This window comes from Poeciliopsis prolifica, unplaced genomic scaffold (genome assembly GCF_027474105.1).
Source record: "Poeciliopsis prolifica strain line A6 unplaced genomic scaffold, Auburn_PproV2 SCAFFOLD047, whole genome shotgun sequence".
In the NCBI taxonomy this organism is placed as follows: Eukaryota; Metazoa; Chordata; class Actinopteri; order Cyprinodontiformes; family Poeciliidae; genus Poeciliopsis; species Poeciliopsis prolifica.
The window spans coordinates 2,698,682-2,720,332 of NW_026562422.1; the positions used below are offsets into that span (position 1 = coordinate 2,698,682).

The 21,651-nt window shown below is 38.9% G+C and overlaps 1 protein-coding gene across 2 annotated transcripts in view; it reads left to right on the top strand.

Annotated features, from left to right (window-relative positions):
* Positions 1-21,651, top strand: part of slc4a11 (solute carrier family 4 member 11) — a 111,799-nt gene that overhangs the window by 77,636 nt on the left and 12,512 nt on the right. For both annotated transcript variants that reach the window (XM_055057137.1, XM_055057138.1), the window contains 7 exons: positions 7,617-7,701; positions 9,691-9,816; positions 11,061-11,174; positions 14,702-14,834; positions 17,087-17,160; positions 18,095-18,323; positions 18,734-18,840. In XM_055057137.1, coding sequence (XP_054913112.1) covers positions 7,617-7,701; positions 9,691-9,816; positions 11,061-11,174; positions 14,702-14,834; positions 17,087-17,160; positions 18,095-18,323; positions 18,734-18,840 — 868 coding nt within the window. The remainder of the gene's footprint in view (positions 1-7,616; positions 7,702-9,690; positions 9,817-11,060; positions 11,175-14,701; positions 14,835-17,086; positions 17,161-18,094; positions 18,324-18,733; positions 18,841-21,651) is intronic.

The following is a 21,651-nucleotide window of genomic DNA, read 5'->3' on the forward strand; positions in this document are numbered from 1 at the left end:
GGGCTTAGTACCACTCAGAGAAAAAGACTGGCACTGAGATTTTTTAAATAAATAAATAAATAGAGGTAGAAAAAGGTGGGTGTGGGGAGAATTTGAGCCATAGCAGTAGTTGGAGCAGGTACAATCAACAGCAAAGCGATGATTAAAAAAATAAGTCAGCAGAAAACTACCTTCTCATTCCTTCACATCAGACCACCCACAGCAAACCCCTTCCTCATACTTAAAAAAAAAAGCCAAATTGTTGATGCTTTTCTTTCCATTGCCTCACACTTTTGACCGTTCGGAGCGAATGGTAAACAGGTGGACAGTAATTCCCTCTCTGAGACTTTATGTTTATCACACATGAGCCAAAAGCCGCCGATCATCCCCCGCCCCACACGGAGTCACACACTCACACGTGTAAGTATGCGTGGCCTTATAAAACCAGCAAACACAAAGGGGAGCAAAATGCTGATGCTGTTTGTTTTTATGTTCTTCACGTCGAGCTAAATTGCTTCGTTCTGCAAAATGCCATCAAAACTTTTTACGATGACAAATGAGGCAGGAATGATTATCCTGCTCCCATAATTCCTCCCCTCCTTTCACTTAACTGTGTAAAGTCATGCTTAACAGGGAAATTAAACACTGGCTAATTGGATAATTTGCTTAATAAGCTCAATCAGGACTTCACATTTGCTCCATGGCTGGTGCAACCTGAAAGCTCATATTTTCAAGAAGCACTCTCCCGACGAATCACGCGGCTGTTGTTGATCTAATTCCCTTTCTGACCACGCTAAAAATTCACCAAGTCCTCCATTCTGTACTGCTGCCGTCATCGCTGCGTCATCCTTTATTGTTCTGGGGACAGAGATCTCTCTGGTAAACACGCGCCTTAATGTGACCATGCCGCTTCACTCACCTTGTTTTGGATTACAGAAGTTTTGAGGGCTACCTCATTATAACAGATGACTCAGATTGGGGGGATTAAATCATCCCAGAGAGAGCCTCATCTGGATTTACCAGTGTCTTTTCTGAGTCATTAAATAGGTAGTTTGAATCTAAATCCATCACGGTCCACAGTCAGGGCAAAGAATGCTAAAAACATTCTGAGTTAGATTCAGCCTCTGGCCTTCAGTGTTCTTACAATTGTTTTATGGGGGCAGTGTTATGTAAAATCTCAGTTTTTAGCTTTACATAATCTTATAATGTCATTCTCTCATTGCAAACAAACTTGGAGTGTTACCTTGATTCTTTTGTGCTTGTTTGAGTGATTCTTTAATCTCACATGGCAACCATAAAGCTGCACAAAACAATTGGATGGACCTAGCTCCCCCTTTGAGGACAAAACTCCTCCCCAGAGCAGAAGTTTCCAAGTTTCCAAGCTTCTGCCTCACACAGCAGCTCCTCCACTCTGCTCCTTCAGACTAGCCAGCAGCAATTCGCAACAGCTGGTAGACCTACACATTTACTGACCTCGCTGCTACATCTTTTCCCCAGGCCTTGAAAACAGCAGTCATCAAACCACTGTTAAAAAAGAACAACCTGGACAAATCACTATTGCAGAATTACAGGCCAATCTCAAACCTCCCATTCATCAGCAAAGTTATTGAAAAAACTGTGTGTAAACAATTAAATAGTTTCCTCATGATGACCAACTGCTTTGACACTTTCCAGTCTGGTTTTCGTGCTCACCACAGCACGGAGACTGCCCTCGTAAAAGTATTCAATGATATCCATATAAATACGGACTGTGGCAGAACCACGGTGGTGGTTCTGTTGGACCTCAGTGCAGTTTTTGACACTGTTGACCACGACATATTATTGAATCGACTTGAAAGTTGGGTCGGACTCTCCGGTTCGGTGCTTGACTGGTTTGAATCTTACATAAAGAACAGGGATTTCTTTGTTTCAATTGAAAACTTCTTATCAAAGAGGTCAAAGGTCACATGTGGGGTACCCCAAGGTTCAATCTTAGGATCCCTCTTATTTAATATTTATATTCTCCCACTAGCTCAGGTTATAACAGGAAATAATATTAGCTACCATAACTATGCGGATGACACACAGCTCTACATTACGATGTCACCAGGTGACTCTGAACCCATCCAATCACTGAATAAATGTTTAGAACAGATAAATGTGTGGATGTGCCAAAACTTTCTCCAGCTGAAAAAAAACAAAACTGAAGTCATTATTTTTGGACCTAAAGAGGAACGATCTAGAGTCAATGCACAGCTTCAGTTATTACAACTAAAAACTAGCGATCAGGCCCGAAACCTGGGAGTAGTGATGGACTCGGACTTGAACCTTGCGAGCCACATAAAGACAATTACAAAGTCAGCCTTCTATCACCTGAAGAACATCTCCAGGATTAGAGGACTAATGTCTCAGCCAGATCTAGAGAAACTCATTCATGCGTTTATTTTTAGTCGCATTGATTATTGTAACAGCGTCTTCACAGGCCTGCCCAACAAATCAATCAAACAGCTGCAACTGATCCAGAAGCTGCTGCTCGCGTTCTCACTAGAACCAGGAAAATAGAGCACATAATACCAGTCTTAAAGTCCCTCCACTGGCTCCCTGTAGCTCAAAGAATAGATTTTAAAATACTGTTGTTAGTTTATAAATCACTGAACGGTTTAGCACCACAATACATCAAAGATCTGCTGTTGTTGTATCAACCTTCCAGACCTCTCAGGTCTTCTGGTTCTGGACTGCTTTGCATCCCCAGAACCAGAACCAAGAGAGGAGAAGCAGCTTTCAGCATCTACGGACCAAAAATTTGGAACAATCTTCCAGACAACTGTAAAACAGTGGAAACCCTGACTTCTTTTAAATCGCAATTAAAAACACACCTGTTTAGAACTGTTTTTGAAATGTAATATGTAACAATGTATTGTCTATTATATGTTGCATGATTTTGTGTTCTTGTGTTTATGATGTAAAGCACTTTGAAATGCCTTGCTGAAATGTGCTATACAAATAAAATTTGATTGATTGATTGATCTCAGTAGCAAACTGGTAAAAATGTTATTAAAGGGTTAGTTCACCGTGTTCCAAATTATTATGCAAGTGATATTTTCTCAGATTTTTTTCTTTGGTCAGTGCAAATGATGGTCAGTAGAATTTTCACTTAAATACAATTTGCGTAACAATTGTATTTGTAAACGAGCCATGTTCTGATGACTTCCTAAAGGCGGAGTTTCAGACAGAGCAGGAGTTTCTTAAAGAGACAGGTGCCCAATTTCAAGGCGTTAAATCACAAAGTCAAATTTCTTTTGTCATATTTCACATATATAGCATTTTTATAACAAATGAAAGTTGTACTTGATTGTGCTTTAAAATGGTATCCATTTTATAAATGCATATTTCTGCCCATGTAAGACACAAAGAAATTGACTAAAACAGTTTGTCAGTTTAAATAAATTTGTGAATTTCTTTTCCCTCGTCCCCTAAAACTTGTAAAAACCTCGTAACAGAAGCATTTCCAGCAGTGTTCTTTGATGCATTGTTTGGCGAGTACACAACCAGGAAGCGGTTCTTATCTGACTTCTGATACTGACTTCTCTGAGACATTTTCGCCATTGGAGACAACTAAGAGGCAAAGAAAGTGGAAGAAATCATTTTTTATGTTAGGTGGATGTATTTAGGTAGCATTAACACAACAAAAATACTAAAACCTACCAAGTGTTTTAGTCCAGTTCCTGGTACCAATATACTGCTACACTTCAAATAAGACACGACTGACATACAAGAAACTTTTCATCAAGATAAAGGAGCTTGCATTAACGTGGGGAAGATGTCTCGTTGTAAGGGACACAGATAACCTGCTAGTGCCATTAACAGTTTTTAAAAACATTTAATTCAATAAATTCTTAAAACAAGCTCCTATATCTGCTGAAAATCTACTTGTAAGTCACTTCTGTCTTATTTCAAGTGTAATAACATATTTACACTCGAAGCTAGACTAAAAATATTTGGTGGGATTATTTTGCTGCTGCAGTGCATCCAGTCTGAGCAGGTTGGAGTGTATTTTACAGGACAAAGTGAGTTATTCTTGTTTATTTCACTCCTGTTTCACATGTAAACTGGTCATCTTGACATCCTTCCAGTTGTTTTCATCATTCTTGGGTCTGTGAAGTTTTCTCGCAGTGTCGCATGGGAGAGTCACGTTCTATTGATTTTCATAGAGATTGGGCTGAAAACCTGTGCATTGGAAGACAATGGGCTTCTGCTGCGTTACCATTTGACTGTGAGGCGTGAACGCAGGATGGGCTGAAAACAGCAATCTCTAAAATAGTCTGGGATCATATTCACAGACAAAGGTAGTACAGTGTGGTGCCTGAAAGATTTAATGAGATGTAGTCAGTCAGATAGTCAAATATTTTGTAGCTTTCACAACTTCTGAAACAAACAGCAGCCTTATTGGTTGAATTTGTGATTTTCAATGTCTATTGAACCACTGAATGCGCTATTAAACTGCAACATTCAACAAAACATTGAGGGGAAAAGAACTGTATTTATCTTCTTTTCTGTCTTTTGAAATACAAACCCCCCAAAACAAGCAGCAGACATAAAGTCCTAGTCCAACTATATAATATTATATTACAGATGAATATAAGTTTTCATCTGTGAGTTTAATATTAATTTGTACATCTGATATACTAAAGTACTACCTTTCAGTTTCATGCACATCTAAGTCATATCAATAATATAACTTGCTAAAAAAATATTTAAATGTAGCAGACTCTCTATATCCTGACAAAGATTCACTCACCTCAGCATGCTGAATGCCTGGAGCAGCAACAAGTGATGGCAACTTTATGTAAATTTGGTTATTCATTATTTGACCCTTTCAGGGCAGACATAAGTCATGTTCCCATTAATCTGCACTTAACTTTGTCAGTGTTACCTTAATGTCAAAAAACACAGTTTTAATTAAATAAACAATTAAAATGACACATGAATAAGTTATTAAAAGATATAATGTGTCATGACCCTTCAGCTGCTTGCTGTCGTCGTCTTTGTGGTTTTTGCCTGTGGCAAGATCGGGTTGTTGCTCTAGTGACTTGTGTGAGGTCAAAAATGTATTTCCATTTCAGTTTTGAAAACCAAACTAATTTCAACACGGCAAAAAACCTACGTCATCCTAGCGCCAAACCTTTTTTTTTGTTGTTGAAAAACAAGAATTTCTTTTTTAACATGAGTGTTTAGGTTAAGCAAATTCATTTTTGAAATGTCAAATTTCCCAGCTTTAGATGATTTGAGGGACATCTGAACTTTCCCAAAGTTCAAATCATGAAGTTTAGGGGGAGAAAAATAAATGAACAAAGACACTGAAATCTAACACAGCCCATCTTGAGGCAATAAAACAATCTGAATTTGACTCCCATCATTCCAAAACGCTTGCATTGCTTAGAAAAAGAGGGGGACACAAAAGTGGCACGCACTTTTAAACGACTTGATGAAATGTTCAACAAAATGCACTTAATTTTATGGTTGGTTTTAAATGTTACCAACATACTTGGAGAAGGTGAGCTGAATACACACATGAAGTCCAACACACACAGTCAAACGCATGTGAACAAATGAACATGTTTACATCACTGCCTTGTTAAAGCTCTATGCTGGTTAACAACATCTAGATACCCTCCATTTAGCAAAAAAGAAAAAAAAAAACACCAGAACTTTTTAGTTTTCTTCCAAGTCTCCCTCTTTGCTTTTTTTCCCCCCACCATATAGACTTAATTAATAAGAGTTTTCTTGGAGCTAATGATATGACATGTCAAATACCTAAAGGCTCTAATCTGAGGTGCTGTTAATTGGTCATTTCTGAGGCTTGTAACTCTAATGAACTACTCCTCTGCAGTAGAAGAAACTTTGTCTCCTGGGGCTCTCCTCATGAGACACATTTTATCACAGTGTTTGAGTTTTTTTTTTTTTTTAATAACTGCTCTTTGAAAACATTTAAAGTTCCTGTAATTTTAGCTGACACTAAATGTCTTAAAGATATCTTGAGATTTCAAATAACTTAGTTAAGAAATGCCTTGAAATGAATTACGACGTATGAGCAACCAAACCACATAGTACATGCTTAAAGGAAGCTAATATTGGAGCATAATTATATTTTTAGATCACACCAGTTTATATTATTGCAATTTTACTTGACAAATTTTAACTACAACCTTTTACCTCACAGTTATTCACCACAAATGTGAAGCAAAAGGAAAATACCTCATGTTTTCAAACCAGTTGTATGAAACCCACCTCTTTCTTATTGATTCGTTTTTGTGTTTTAAGTATCTAAAATCCGGCCAAACTAGTGACTTGATCTTTCCTTTTTTATCTGCAATTTCATCTGGAGTTGCTGAACTCATTTCCTCTTTTCACTCCACGCTGTTCTTTTGACCTTAAACTCCTTCCAAATAGTCTCACGTACTGCACATATTCTGTCCATGGACCATAGTCAAGTCTACAGATTCCCTACATTCCTAGTGACATATTCCTTCATTTTCCACAATCTGAATAAACGCTAGCTAGTTTAATGAGCCAGTTTGATGCCTAGCTCAATTTTTTTTCTCCACCATAGTCAGTCAGTGCCGCACATGGAGGCAGGCAGTCATGCTAGGCGACTGGTTTCCCGACTGGTTGAACTGTTGCACAAACACAATAGTTCAATGTGAACACTGTTCCCTGTCTAGCAGTTTACCGTGAATCTGTGTGTCAGCAAGGACGCGTCATAAAAACGGAGCTTTGTCCGGATGTGTCCAACAGACATCTGCATCAATGCAGATGTCCTCAAATCCTTGTCATACGTACATGTGGGCCTACAAGGAATGAAGTACACCTGAGTATGTTGGGGGACAACATGAAACTGCTACTCGACAGGTTGTTGCTAGTTAACCAACCAACCAACCATGCTAGCTAACCATGCCACCAACCATTTATAACTGGGATGTGAGTTCAGTGGATCTGACATATTTTTTAAGAAATCGTTAGCAGTAGCTATTGTTATTGTCCAACAAGCAAGATGGCCTTCAGAAAGTATTTGTAGGTTTGTAGTAGTGACATAGTCTTTGTATATGTATGATAGATTTCACAGGGTTCCTTGAGACGTTCTAAGCTCAGGACATTATTTTCTAACGTAGCCCTTCAATAACAGTGTCACATCTGTATTCCTGTATGCTACATTCCTCGGTCTCTGTGCTGCTCTTCGTTCTCTGATGTTCTCTTTCAAACCTCAGAGGTCTTCACAGAATGGCCCTGCATAAACACACCCTCAGACTTGATTACGTAACTTCCATAGGCGTTTGTTTGCACTGGAATTTATTTGGGGGTAGAAAGTGGACTTAACAGAAATGCTCAAAATTTTAATCTGCTGGAAAGCTTGTATTTGTACTTTTTCTTAGCAATGATGAATTACCGTGCTGACCTGCAACATCAATTCCTATAAAACACAAGCATGTTTGTAGTTATAGCATAATAAAACGCGAAGAGCTCCAAGGTGAGTGATGCACGCGAGGCACTGTGACTTGCATTACTGTTTTCCACATTAACATTGAAGACGCAGTCCTGGCTTTTCCTCAGTGACAGACGTTTCCTTGAGGAAAACCTAACCTTTTCCTTTCTTTCCACAGTGTAAAGATTTCTTCAAAGCCGGCCGAGGGATTTATGAGGACCTGCGTCGCAGACTGCCTTTCTACCCTTCTGACTTCACAGATGGTAAGCTGGACCTGGACTTGTAGTGAAAGTGAGTCATTTGTGCTGCTATGCCCCACCGGGGTGCCGCTGGCAGCGCCTCATTTATCTTTCAAGCTTTGCCTCACTGGAAGAGACTATTGTAATGTTTTACATGTTTGGTACATCTTGGGGTTTTAGGTTTTTCATGCATCTTTATAATGCGGCGAATTATTATACAAATCTGTCAAATGTGGAAACAAGCATAAAAGTTTATGTAACCCACATAAAGTGGGGATAGCCTTTTGGGAAATAGAGATTGGGTAGGTGGGGTAGTCTGCCTGGCCAATGGGAAGTTTGATTCCCATGAATGTTTAGACCAACTGTGTTACATTTACATGTTCAACCCTCAGGCTGTGTTTTTCACATTAGTACTTAAATTTCAGGGTGACACCTATTTTTCAAAATGGCTGCTGTTTGTGAGCCTTTTCAAGCTGAATGTTACTTATTTTCACATCTTGGTGGAACTCTATCTCACTTCATAGCCATACAACTTTAAAGTTATAATATGTAGCATTTTACAGGCTGAGCAATAATGCTCGTCATGGTTAGCATTAGCTTCTGCAAAATTTTTGATATGTTTAACAGTTTAGCATGCCCACCACTAGTAAGATAGACTGGCAATTATAGTGCAAATGTATATGCTTCATCACAACCACGGCTGCCATTTTGAAAAATGGCCACCAGAAAAAGGAAAAAAGATCAAGAAAACATATTTCCTCCTTCCTAAAATAATGGCTGAAATCATTTGTGACCGAAACAGGATTTTGGGGAAAAAAATTTAGAGTTCTTTTAGGCATGGTTTGACTCCACCCACATTCATGTTGTCCTTCAACAAAACATAAGTTAATCAGCAAAAAATTATCAATAATTAAAATGTTTTTTCTGGGTCCAATTATGCATTAGCTCATACAAAAAGTATTAGTCAGTGATCAATATTGACAGTTTTAGTGCCACAATAAATGAAATTTTATTTCTTTTCAAAAAAGGGAACATCTGTGCCAAATTAGGATCCACATGTGAAAGACTTTTGCTGAAACATCCAATTATCTGCTACACTATCAGAATTATATATATATATAGATATATATATATACATAGTTAAATATACATAAGATAAACACTACAGTAATCTGTGGTGTCTATTTGAAAATCTTCGCTCTAATATATGTGCTTTTTTTTTTTTTTTTTTTTTAGGTACGTCTTTGCTATCCTTGGGTTTCATCCAGGGTTTTGCATCTTGTAAAAATAACTCTAAAGTCTCCCACATGCCTCCTTATGTTTGACATTATTATAATATCCCAGGTCATCAACCACAAGTATCTCCCTATACCTTACTGATGCAGTCGCTGAAGGCAGGTACTTTCACTGAGTCATCAACTCAGACTCCAGAGTGTGTGAAAGCGGCTCCGGTCCAGGTCGCGCGCACACACACACACACACACACACACACACACACACACACACACACACACACACACACACACACACACACACACACACGCTAAATAATGTGTTAGTCACAACAAGCAGCTCAGCCCTTTCCTCTCTCTACGCATTTCTGTTTTATTTACGCTGCAACAGAAATCAACCCGTTCCTGACATGTGAGTTTGATCAAATGTTCATCCTGCGAAGGTCACGGAAACCAGTGATCACATTAGAGGCCAATTAAAATGTTTGATTCCAACATGAGTTATCCATCATTCAAATGACCGCTCCTAAAACGAGATGGATTACACAAACGCAAAACATATCACTCCTGTTTTCTAAGGGGTAGCCGGTTGTCTAACCCACAATAGAATATCCTGACACACTCATACACACACACACACTCTCTGGAGGTTCCTTATTGCCGGGGAACTAAACGATGGATTCTGCTAGCGTTTCTGTCGTTTTTAAATTAAAGTGCTGAGCCTCCTCCGCTTCATTATGAGATGCATATGACTCATGTGTTTGTGTTTGTCTCCCTTCAGGTATAGTTGGAAGTAATAAAACCCTGCTGAAGTACATGACCACAGCCATCTTCCTCTACATCGCCATCCTCCTCCCCGCCATCGCTTTCGGCTCCCTCAACGACGAGAGCACCCGTGGCGAAATCGGTATAGGAGCGCGCAGCCGGCATGTAGACAGTCTTATGTTCTATCAAACATGGGTCAACAAAGTAAAGCTCCCACAGAGGAGTAGCAGGGCATGCTGGTTATAACACAGCCAACATTTATTTGGTGTATAAACAAGTCCGCATTGATCTAAGACTTTCAATGACAAAAAATATCTTTCAAATATTTTTGGATTCACAAATAGAGTAAAGCTTTGACATATCCATTTTTTTTATTTTAAATTTTGCAATTAAAAAAAGTCTCTGAGGTAGATGTAAAGTTAAAGGTAAGCAAAAATAAAAGTAATACCACATACCAAAGATTGATGCATGGATTAGTAGTTGCATCCCTGCCGTATATATGATTTGTCCAATACCAATAGTTGATCAGAGTTCGTTTCTGACAGAAATGGCTTTTTTCTTTCTTTTTAATTTTTTTTTTTTGGTTTGTCATTTTTCCCAAATCAAAATTCTCAAATGGGAAGCTTCATTCTGGAGCCACATCTAATAATTTAAGACTTTTAGAAAAAGAGTTTTACTTGTTTTTTTTTTTGTTTGTTTTGATATTATAGATTCTACACCAGCCAAATATTAACTTTAAACCATATTTTAACACCTGGTTCATAACTCCAGTAGTGAAATATGTTGTACAGTAAAGCAGATGTAAAGTTCTTTGAAATGCCTTGCTGCTGAAATGTGCTATACAAAAAAAGATTGATTTGTTGATTGATTCATACAGGAGCAGAAACAGAAACTAAAGAGGCCAAAGAGTTTTATGAAGTAAAATAACTTGCTTATAACTTGCAGTATGTAGTGTTTTTAAGTGCTGTCAATGAAATGTTTTTTTTTATTGTTTTGCTTTTTACTTCGTATTTTTCACATTTCATTATTTTGTTGGTTGAGAATGTATTGTTGGTTGACGTAGAAACTTAAAGTCTGCATTACTCATCCCCCTAAAGTTGAACTGTGTGGTTTTTTTAAAGAGTTTCTTTTTTTTTTCTTTTTTTAATTGTAGCGGGAAGAACATGCAGCAAGTATATCAAGTAAATTTGTGGGTAAAAATAACAGATAATTCGTCTAATAACATTTCTGGTGCAGAAAGTGAATTATGAGTTTCCTTCTGCTTCTGCTAAGCTGTGCAGCAGAACCTTAAGGGCATTCATTTTTATTCATCAGAACCTTTTCTGTGTATTCTCTGTGTGTGTGTGTGTGTGTGTGTGCGTGTGTGTGTGTGTCTTCTCTGCCCAGATGTTCGGAAGACTATCATTGGCCAGAGCATCGGTGGAGTCATCTACTCGTTGTTTGCTGGCTCCCCTTTAGTTATCCCTCTCACCACTGCTCCCCTCGCCATCTTCATCAGCGGTAAGCTCTCCTAGAGTTTCATTAGCGCGCCTCAAAAGCAAGGCAGTCGTTTTTACACAGCAGACGAGTCTTAGTCGGTGGGCAAAACGCTAAGAAGATGGCATCAAAAGTGGAAGAAAACTAATGGCGGAGATAAAAATAAAAAATAAAAAAAAGTCTACCATACTCATCTCCTCTTTAACTAAAGAATCAGAAAAACAATGTTCAAACTATGGGTGTTGAGTTTGAAGCTGACAGGTTGTAAAATAAGTTTTCAGTTTGCTTCAAATATAAAATCCCTACATTATTATTTACATGACTTTCATATCAGATTTTGACAACCCAAGAAATCCACAGTCACTATGAAGTCTGGAAATAAAGTCATGGGGGAAAAGAACTTCAGCGGACACTTTTCTGTAATGCCAACTTCAGGATGCCTTTGGTAGGGAATGCAATTTTTTAAAATTCTTTATTTTTTCAGTCAGCATTAGTCATAATTTCAACTTAAAAAGCCGAAAAGTCTGCTGATTATTCAAAGAAAAAAAAACAAGACAGTTTTGGAGACAAAGAAGAAGCAGAAAACACCTGTGCATAGCAGCATGTCCACATAACCACTGACCGATTTCAGCTGACTTCTTGGTTTTCTGTGTCATTTTGCACAGCCGTTTCTTCAAGCGTTTAATACTTATTCCATTTGTCCTTCCAATGTTTTTTAATTCCATCTCTGGACTAATTTGTTTTGTATGTATGGATTACTGGGGCTTGTTGCTCACATCTGGTTTTAATTTGATGTCAAAAGAAATATTTAGAATATATTTCTCCCAGAAAAAAAAAAAGTCCAAACGTCCAATAGTCGCCGCAGAGAGGGGACAGATGAACCAGAATATGTGTATTTTTTTTTTCTTGCCCATGTTACGTAACAGCTAGTTTCAGGTGCCTGCAGGTCCTGAAAAAAAGGAACAAGTAAAGCTTTTATTCAGTTCAGACAAAATGCAGCACATAAACCGCTGGACGGTTTTTCGCCCAACAGCATTGTTTTGTTGGGAGGAATGTAAATGAACTTGAATGGTGGAAACTCTGAAAGAGAGCAGAGATGAAGAAAAGCAGCAACTTTGATGCCAAGATGTAGTTTTAATACCGAAGCTGTTTGGCGGGTTTGCGGTGGGATGATCTTTGAAGTAAATGGGTTGGAACTGTGCAGGGAACATTCTCATGGGGATAATTGTTGTATATTTGCAGCAGCTTTCTGAACGGAACAAAGGCTTGTTTGTAAAGTTGTGACTCAAGACAACAGCTAAATTATTATGGTTTTTAACAAACTAATTACAGTTCTTTTTTTTTCCCTTTTCAAGTTAAATTAAAATGCATGTTTCTCTTTAACTCTTTGTGCGTCCATGTTTGAAATCATTGAAGCCACGGAGAGCTTCTGTAATATATGCTTCATTATTGGAGTCTGACAAAATCTTTGAGATGGAATCACCTTTAACCAATTGAATGTTTTGTTTTTCTTTCTTTCAAATTGTTTTTGAATTGAAAAAAGAGTTTGCTCCTTTTTTTTTTCTTGGCATGTTTGCCTCACTTATGCAAAGGCTTTTGAGAACGTTAAACCAATTTAAATATTAGTCCAAAACAACATAGGTATTTAAAAATGCAGTTTTTAAATGAAGTTGTTTTATTAAGGGAGACAAAAAAAAAATCCCCCAAAAAACTGTTTTGCATATCGCTCCATACGGTGCCTTGCAAAAATATACACTCTGCATTTTGCACATTTTGTCATGCTACAAATTTGAACATTTTTAACTGAGATTCAACATCAAACAACCAAAGTAGAAGAAATATCTGCAAATTTTCTACAAGTAAAAATCTGAAAAGTGCTTTGTACATTTGTACTTCGCCCCCTTGTCTCTCTCTTTCTCTCTCTCTCTCTTTTGTTTTTTTCATTTTCTCTTTAGAAGTCACCTAATTAGTAAATTGAGTTCACTTGTTTTTCATTTATTCTCGGTATGGAGCCAGCTGCGCTGCGAAGGCCTCAGAGGTTTGTTAGAGAACATTAGAAAACAAACAACATAATGAAGACCAAGGAACACCGCAGACAGCTCAGGCAGAAAGCTGGGCAGAAGTTTAAGGCAAGGTGCAATTATGATGTCACTCGACTCGGGACATGCTGGGGATCTTTGTTCGGTGCATCGTCTGAAGATCAACAGAGTGCGGCAGAGACAAGGCCGTCCACCAAAACAAACAAGCAGAACATTAATGAGAAAAAAATACTTAGGAAATATTAAATACTTTATCTGATAGGATTAAATAATCTGAATGTCTGGTTTATATGGATACTGAATAATTTAATATGATTGTGCACCAAGTTTTGTTCAGAATAGAAGTACTGACTTGCGCAAAGTTGTAAAGTTTCCCTTAAAAAAAAAAAAGCACAGAAGAAGAAGCTGTTCCTCAGTTTTTGCCGAACGTAAAACCAAACAAACAGTAGTGTGTTGGTTCCAGAACAGACCAGCGCCAGGTTCTAATAAAGCTCGAGGAATTACTGCAATTACGCCTCCCGCTGTCTCTGAGCTATCGGACTGACCCCGTGTGCGCTTTTATGACTCTTTTATCCCTTTTTTTTTCCTGCAGTGGTTTTGGGAAATGACGGGCTGACGCGATTACCAATTCATTCCGATGGAGCCGAATCCGATCCGAATATTCCGATCGGGGCGTCGACGTGTCGTGCTTTTAGTTTAGTCTGACCGAAAGGTTTGATCTGATTACTTATAGCCTTGTATGCATGCCGTTTACAAATCTGAGTTTCGGAGTAGAAAATTGAGAAGAAGCGGCATCATTTAGAGAAAGGCTAATGGAGTCTTGCGTGAAGTTTTGCACTTGACGTGTTTGGACACAAGACCATCTTTACTGTTCAACAGGACTTTGTACAACAAAACAAAGTTTATATTTGAAATATGAAAAAATGTAAAACTGTTCAAGAAGTATTAATACTTTTGCAAGGTACTGTAAGCATCTCATATTATGTTATAATGGTATCCCCTCTTAATAAACATACCTCGACTGTTTCTTGGATTCTTTAATGCATGTTTGAGAAATCCTTGACTCTCCATGGTGATCATTCAACCATTCAAAATGCCTGGCTGCACCTAGCCCCGCCTTCGAGACAAAGCTCCTCCTCTGAGCTGCGGTTTCCAAGCCTCTGCCTCACAGATCAGCCCTCCCCTGCTACTACTCAATGTTACACTGCTAAAAATGTTCTTAAGGGGTTAATAGAGGAGCCTTGTAGTGATGATGTTTTACAAATTCAAGAAAGAGCAGGAGTTTTTGAAGAAACAGAAACCCAATTTCAATTGCGAAGCAAAATTTCTTTTATGTCATATTTGATATATTCAGCATTTTTATGACAATTGAAGTTAACACAGTTTTTTGATTGCGCTCTAAAATGGCTGGACAACACATAATACTGCCCTCATAAAGATTTCCCATTGTGTTATTCAGATGTTTTATATTTATCGACATGTATATATGTTTTTTTGTCTTGTGGATTGTAGTGATCCGAGGAATCTGTGATGACTACAACTTGGATTTCCCAGCTTTCTATGCCTGCATCGGTTTGTGGAACTGCCTCTTCCTCATCTTGGGAGGGATCTTCAACGTTAGTCTGCTGATGAAGCTCTTTAAAAGGTACCACTTATATTTGAGTTTACATTTATCTCGGTTTATTGGGACCTTTTTCCTAATGGGTCAAATGGTTCCAACTCTGACCTCCAACTGTTGCTGACAAAATCTGTAATATTCAAAGCCAACAGCGTGGCAGATCTTGCTAACTAGCTTGTTCTTGTTTTGTTGGGGTTTTTTGTTCTTTTTTGTCAGCATTAGGTTTTACAAATTCAAAGACCTATTAGCATTTCGCAAAAAATGCTAATGAGCCAATCTTGCTGTGACCACGAATGGGTCATAAGTTCCTATTTGTGAGTAAAAGAAATGCAAATTCTAGTGTTTCTGTTAGAATTTCTCAGATGTGAGAAATTAGCACGCCCCACCTCTGGAGGCTTCAGGCCTCAACACAGATGTTGTGGGTTCGACTCCCGGCCCTGGAATTCAGGGGTCGAGCTCTTCCTGGTGAGGTGTTCTTGGCACATCCCACTGGGAGGACACCCAGAGGAAAACCCAGGACATGCTGGAGGGACTGTGTTTTTCAGCTGGCCTGGAAATGCCTTGGGATTCCCCCATAGGAGCTGAACCAAGTGGATGGGAAGAGGGAATTCTGGCTCTCTATGCTTTGGCTGCTGCCTCTGTGATTTGACAATAAAAAAGTCACATATGCTGTTTTGCGCCATTCACACCCTGCAGGAAGATTCTTGTTAGAAAATATAATTATCGTACGCTACTGAACAATATCTTTCAGCAGGAGGTCACTTGGTTATTACTGGATTTTTCATACTTTTACTTTAAGCTCAAAATATATGGAAACAAAGTACAACACAAAGTTTTCAGACCCGTCAGTGGCAAAGCGAATGGAAGAGACTGAGAAGTTCTGGTTCTTGTATCCTTCTGCTGAAGGAGGGCCCTGGGCAGCTTGGGGTCTCCCCTTCACTTGGATCACTCGTAGAATTTCTAACAGGCGGACAGAGGAAGAAGTTGTGAGCAATAAAATCAATTTTTTGCGAATTGTAGTCTGCCGAGAAATGGCAGAATAGGAAGTAAATAAAACCATTCAGACCGTGTTGGCCATGCTTCTAAATATTGAGTAACCGGTAATATCGACATCTGCCTTGTTCAGATCAACACTTCTCTCTTCACAGTGGAGGACGGTTGTTTATAGCACAGACAATTTCTGGTAAGCTTCATAGCACCAAACTAGTACAATATATACATTGTGGGGAAACATTAGTAGTTGGGTAAAGATTAAAACTTTATTCAATCAGTTGGAGGCGAGCAAGACTACTGAGAAACAATTGCTAGCCTCCAGAAATGATTGCTAGCCTCCAGCTAGCCTGCAGCTGGTTTCCAATCGTTTTTCAATTGTCGAATGCCCAGACCTCCTGTGAGAAGGACTAATGTCTGGTTTTTACCAAGCTATCTCTTGGTGGCAGGGGTGAGGGTGTCTCAGGCTTAGAGGTTGGTCTGGTAATCGAGGTGATTGGAACTTGTCAATTGGATTTGAGTTGTAATGAAGCCCACAACCCTCAGGGATGTGTCGGGGTGATTGTGGCTTGTGGAGTCTGAACTAGGCTGTGGTGAGGGATGTCTTGATACATACCTGGTGGATTTTCCTCTTCATCACTGGGAACACTTTGTGTCTTGTGTGGGAGCCTGAGAATCTCTTCTTGACACGGTAGCAGTACCAGGTAAGGTGGAGTCTGTGATATATGTCTTCAGGGTCTGAGGCTATGTATCCTCTGCCTCTCTTGACCAGAGTTAGTTGTGAAGTTTCTCCTCATCCCACTGTTCTACCAGCGTCACACCTTTAGGTGACAAATTCTCACTCACAACTACTCCACACATAGGCAACCACTCTGCACACACATCCACCCACCCAACACTGACATAGAAATACAGTAATTCAAATAACTGAAGGTCATACAAACACAGATTCCTATTTCACTGATGTGGTTTGTCTGCTTTGATTCTAGATGCAGTCATAATTTCAAACCAAAGATGTAACTAGAAAATCATATCAAGTAGAGCAACAATAATGTGCCATGTTTTATGACCTTAGGCACAAAATAGTTTTACATGAATGACATAAAATGAAAGGCAGAATGGCAATGGGTAGATCTAGAGCTTTTATGATTTAATGACAACAAACTACTCCAACAACACTGCAATAAAAGTTCATTAAAAGATTATTTTATGAAGTTGAACTTCCTTGTTTGAAATGGAATGACAAAAATGCTACTTTTTTCTGTGTTTTATCATTTTATTATCTTCAGGTCAACAGAAGAGGTCATTGCCCTGTTCATTTCCATTGCATTTGTAGTTGATGCTGTCAAAGGAACAGTCAAAAGTAAGTAACACAAGCAGTCACTCTTTTTTTTCTACAACACTGCAATCTGTAACTGCTTATAATGCTCCCATATTTTGACTGATAATTAAGACGTTGCACCCATCTCAGCTTTTACTGTTATCACCAGCAAATTTTCAATTTAAAGTAGGCAAAAGTTTTCTAACACAAATGGTCGCAAAAAGATAATTGCGACATATTCTGCATACTGTGTTACCGGTGTCTTTTTAATAATGTTATTTGCTTGAGCGACTTGCTAATTATGCCTGATGAATCCTTCGCTGACCGAGAGTGCCAAGATCTCTCCAGCTAATCAATTAGTCATTTTAATTAAAACCTGTCCAGTCCTTTTTCCTAGTGACATTGTTCTTTGTTTTAGCCATCTGCAAATGGATCTTTACAAATTGTTGAGTATTACTTGGCTATTTTTGTTTTTGTTTTGTTTTTTTCATGTGACTTTTCTGTCAGCCAAACATTTGACTCACATGTTGGCATCTTTCTTTCTGTGACTTGATGTGGTTGAGGCTCCCGGTAACAAGCTGATGATATATATCCTTAATTGCTAGCTTGCTGCATGTAGTAGGAGTCGGTGTGAATTTCTTGGCAGTTGGCTGGACGACGTCTTCACTAGAAACAGACCCTGAACTCACCATCACTTTGGTGAAATTGTTGTGGCAGGAAAACGCAGTGGAGTGATAACGAAGTTAGGCAGAGCTGACAAAGATTTTGGATTTCAAATGTTCAAAGCTTACCATCTAATCTGTCACACAAAAAGACAATAAAGTAAACTGAAGCTTTTGGTTGTACAATAATAAAGTTGGAAAGGGTCCAACGGAGTTTGAATGCTTTTCAATTTACCTAAGAATAAAAAAAAAGAACTTACAGAAATGTGGGTTTTATTTTTTGTTAGTTTTGACCACTGTGATTCTGGTTTCAGTCTTTCAGAGGTACTACCACGCTCCAGGTCTGGAAAACCGGAGCATAGAGGACCTTCCTCAGGTTGGAGACCTGCAGGGAGGAAACAGGAGTGAGGTGATGGTCGGGTCGGTGTTCAATGCTCTGCCTGAATCTTTCATCCAGTGCACTCGAGAGAGGCCCGTCCTTTGCCTCCTGCTGATGCTCGGGACATTATGGATGGGCTATACCCTCTACCAGTTCAAAAGAAGGTACATTCTGCATTACTATTCCGAGGCACCTGAAAGATTAATCACTGGAGAACTTTAAATCACGTTTGGCTGGGAGCGCTGCCTTGCTGGGATGGATGCTGCAGAGCAGGACCTCGCCGCTAAGGATTGTAACTTTCTAGACAGAACTTGCTAAACTCACTTTTCTGTCAGAGCTTCAGTTCCAGCCAGTGATTTAATAAGCATTAATCTTCTACTACTGATTGCTCTCTGTAATCAAATCAACCTCAAAGCTGGATTCAATTGTGTAAGCAAGAGGCGGAGTAAGGTACTTAAGCGGTGTCAGGATTGCAGCCATTGTCCTTGTCTTGTCTACAGTAATTGTATTCCTTCATTATTTGTCTCTCCTTGCTCACTCCACTGTCCTTTCTCTCTCTGTCTCTGTGTCCCAGTCCGTTCCTGCATGCCAAAGTGAGGGAAGTGCTGTCGGACTGCGCCCTGCCCATCTCAGTGCTGCTGTTCTCCTTCATCGGCTCCTACATTTTTAGCGATATTGAGCGTTAGTATTATTTTACCTACCTCTTGCTTTGCTGGATGAAGCTTTGGCCTGTTGGGTAAACTTGTGCAACGTGAACATAAAACAGCCACAGGTGGTTTGTAGTTTTCAGTAAAGCAGAAATAGTTCTCGGTTTTTCTGGATTCAGAAAATCGGAAAGACACCCAGAAAGATATAAATGATCAAAGTTTAGATTATAAGGTATTTACAGAGTGCCTATGTGTCCCCAAAAAGTTTTAAATTAATGTATCTAAAATTAAGGTTTTAAAAGGTCTTAATTTCACACAAAAATATAGAAAATTACCTTAAATATTTTCTTCAGAAGTCATACATTTTGTGGCAGGTCAATTTAATCTTGTATAGCCATTGTAGTTTTTTTTCTTGTGGGATTTTTGTGTCGGGCAAATATCTGAGTTGCCTTTGAGACGCTTCATCATTGCGTTATATGAGGGAGTTAAGGCTACTGGTAACTAGCTACTAATGTACCCTTGTTAGCTGGCAAAGGCCTATATATGCAGGACGCATCGGTTCTGGTTCCTGCAGGGGAAATGGAGGAACAATAAAAACAAGCTCATTAGCAAAAAAATAAATAAAAATGTGAGCGAGCTAGCAAGCTTGAATTTTTTTTTTTTTTTTTTTTTTTTGCATCTATTATGGTGTAAGTGCAAATTTATCGTATTGGTCATTGGATCTCTTCTGTTGCAAACCTGTATGATGCTACCTTAATTTCTGTGCAATATAACGGGGGACTACGGTGGTTAATGCTGTTTGTTTTGTACATTTCTGACATGAGGCGGGTCTTAAATTTCACCTTCAAAAGTCTTAAATCTGAATTGGTTAAAACTGCAGAAACCCAGATTTAAATGTGCAGTTAGAGCTTAGTGTTTGATTGATGAGTGATTCAATGTGAGCACACCTGCAGTGGAGGAAGGTATTCCTTTACGTTAGATAACCTAATCCCACCTGTCACTTCATCACTGCCAACAGAAAATCAATGCACTGTGTCCACTGACCTTAGCTGGTAGGTCTATAGATTTCTGATCTCTGTGGTCTGGCAGGAAATAATCCTTTTTTTTTTTTTTTACTCCAGTAAGTACCTAAACGCTCCCTTATCAACAGCAGTATCGTTATCATGGTTCCTCAGGCCTTCCACCAGAAGTGCTGCAGAGGACCTTAAACATTTCAAGTACAAAAAGTAAACAATTTCTTTCTTGTAGGTAATCAGTTCTTTGATTGTACATTTGCCTTCCAAGTAATTCACGTGGATAAAAGATGAGTTATCTCTTTCGCTCTGAACATATATCAGAAAAGCTGTTTGGAAAGTTGAAAAAGTTGCTTTGTTTTGGGGCTCCTTGTCCAAAACAAGTCAGAGTACGAGGCGAGAAGAAGGCGCCATTGACCGTATTTCCCCATGTCATCTGTTTCTCAGGAAACTACCAGCTAAAGAACAGGAAGCAAATAGAAACATGCACCTGTGCCAATCATCATTATTCGACCGATACGTCAAGATTCTGTTTTAATGGCCTCCCCACAGTGTTTCTTACCATAAAAAAAGTTCCTCTCCTCAAGACCAGCAAACTGCCAAATCTGCTGCTTGTACAGAGGAGCTCCCACCTGCTGAGTTCACTTAATCAAGAGCTTTAATTGGCAACACCTGGCTGCTACCTACCCTGACAAGTGCAAATCCTGTGGAATCTGCAGTAGATGCCAGAACGCCGGCTGGAGCGAGACGTTTTCGTCGTTGAAAGTGTGTTGCCAATATGCGACACACACACCCCGTTACACACATCGATATGCTGTTACTAGTAAAAGCTCTTTCCAAGGTGTTGACCTCCGTTGAGCAGAGTTCATCATCTTTGTCGAGGATGTTCCGACAGGTGTAGTGAGGGTCTTTACCATCCACACTGTCATCCGTCATCCCTACGATTTATGACTAATAGACGATGCGGTTCTTCATCCACCGCAACAGGAAGACTATCATTACTTCTACTGACTAACAAACCTGGAATTGCTGCAGTTTATGAAGGATTTTATGTTCAGTTTTTGCTTATTTTACCCTTTTCTTTTTAATTTCTTCTATTTTATAAATAAATTATTATTCAAACCTTCTATTAAAGGAGCAGCATTATGTAAAATTGACTTTTTCAAGCTGTAAATCATGGTATAATGATGTTCCTTCTTCAAAAACAATCATGAACGGTTGCCTTGATTTTCTGATGCATGTTTGAGGAATTCTTTAATCTCTGTGGCAACCATTCAGCTGTCCAAAGCGCCTGGATGGGCTTAGCCCCGCCTTCGAGGACATAGCTCCTCCTCAGAACTGTGGTTTCCAAGCTTCCACATCACAGAGCATCTCCTCCACTCAGCTCCTTCAGACTAGCCAGCAGCAATTAGCAACCACCTGATGCAATGGAGCAGCAGCTGAGCTCATTCTATGAGCTTCTTCTCAGAAGTTCACATTTAAGGGTTCATAGAGGAGCCATGTTGTGATGACCTCGTAAAAGCGGAGTTTTGGAAAAGCAGGAGATTTTATAGAGACAAAGGCCCAATTTCAAGGCATTAAATATTTAGGACAAATTTAATTTAGGTCATATTTGATATATTTTTTTAACATCAGGCAACATAGTTACCTTATTGTGTTACAAAATGGTGCTGTGTGCCTGGAAAACACATAGTACTGCCCCTTTAAGATATATCTGACATTCTTCAGAGATGTTGATTTTTCTTTTTAAATTTCTTAAATTTTATTCATCAATTGTTTTTCAAATCTTGTACTATTAAAATACGTCTGACATCCTGTGATGAACTCTACAT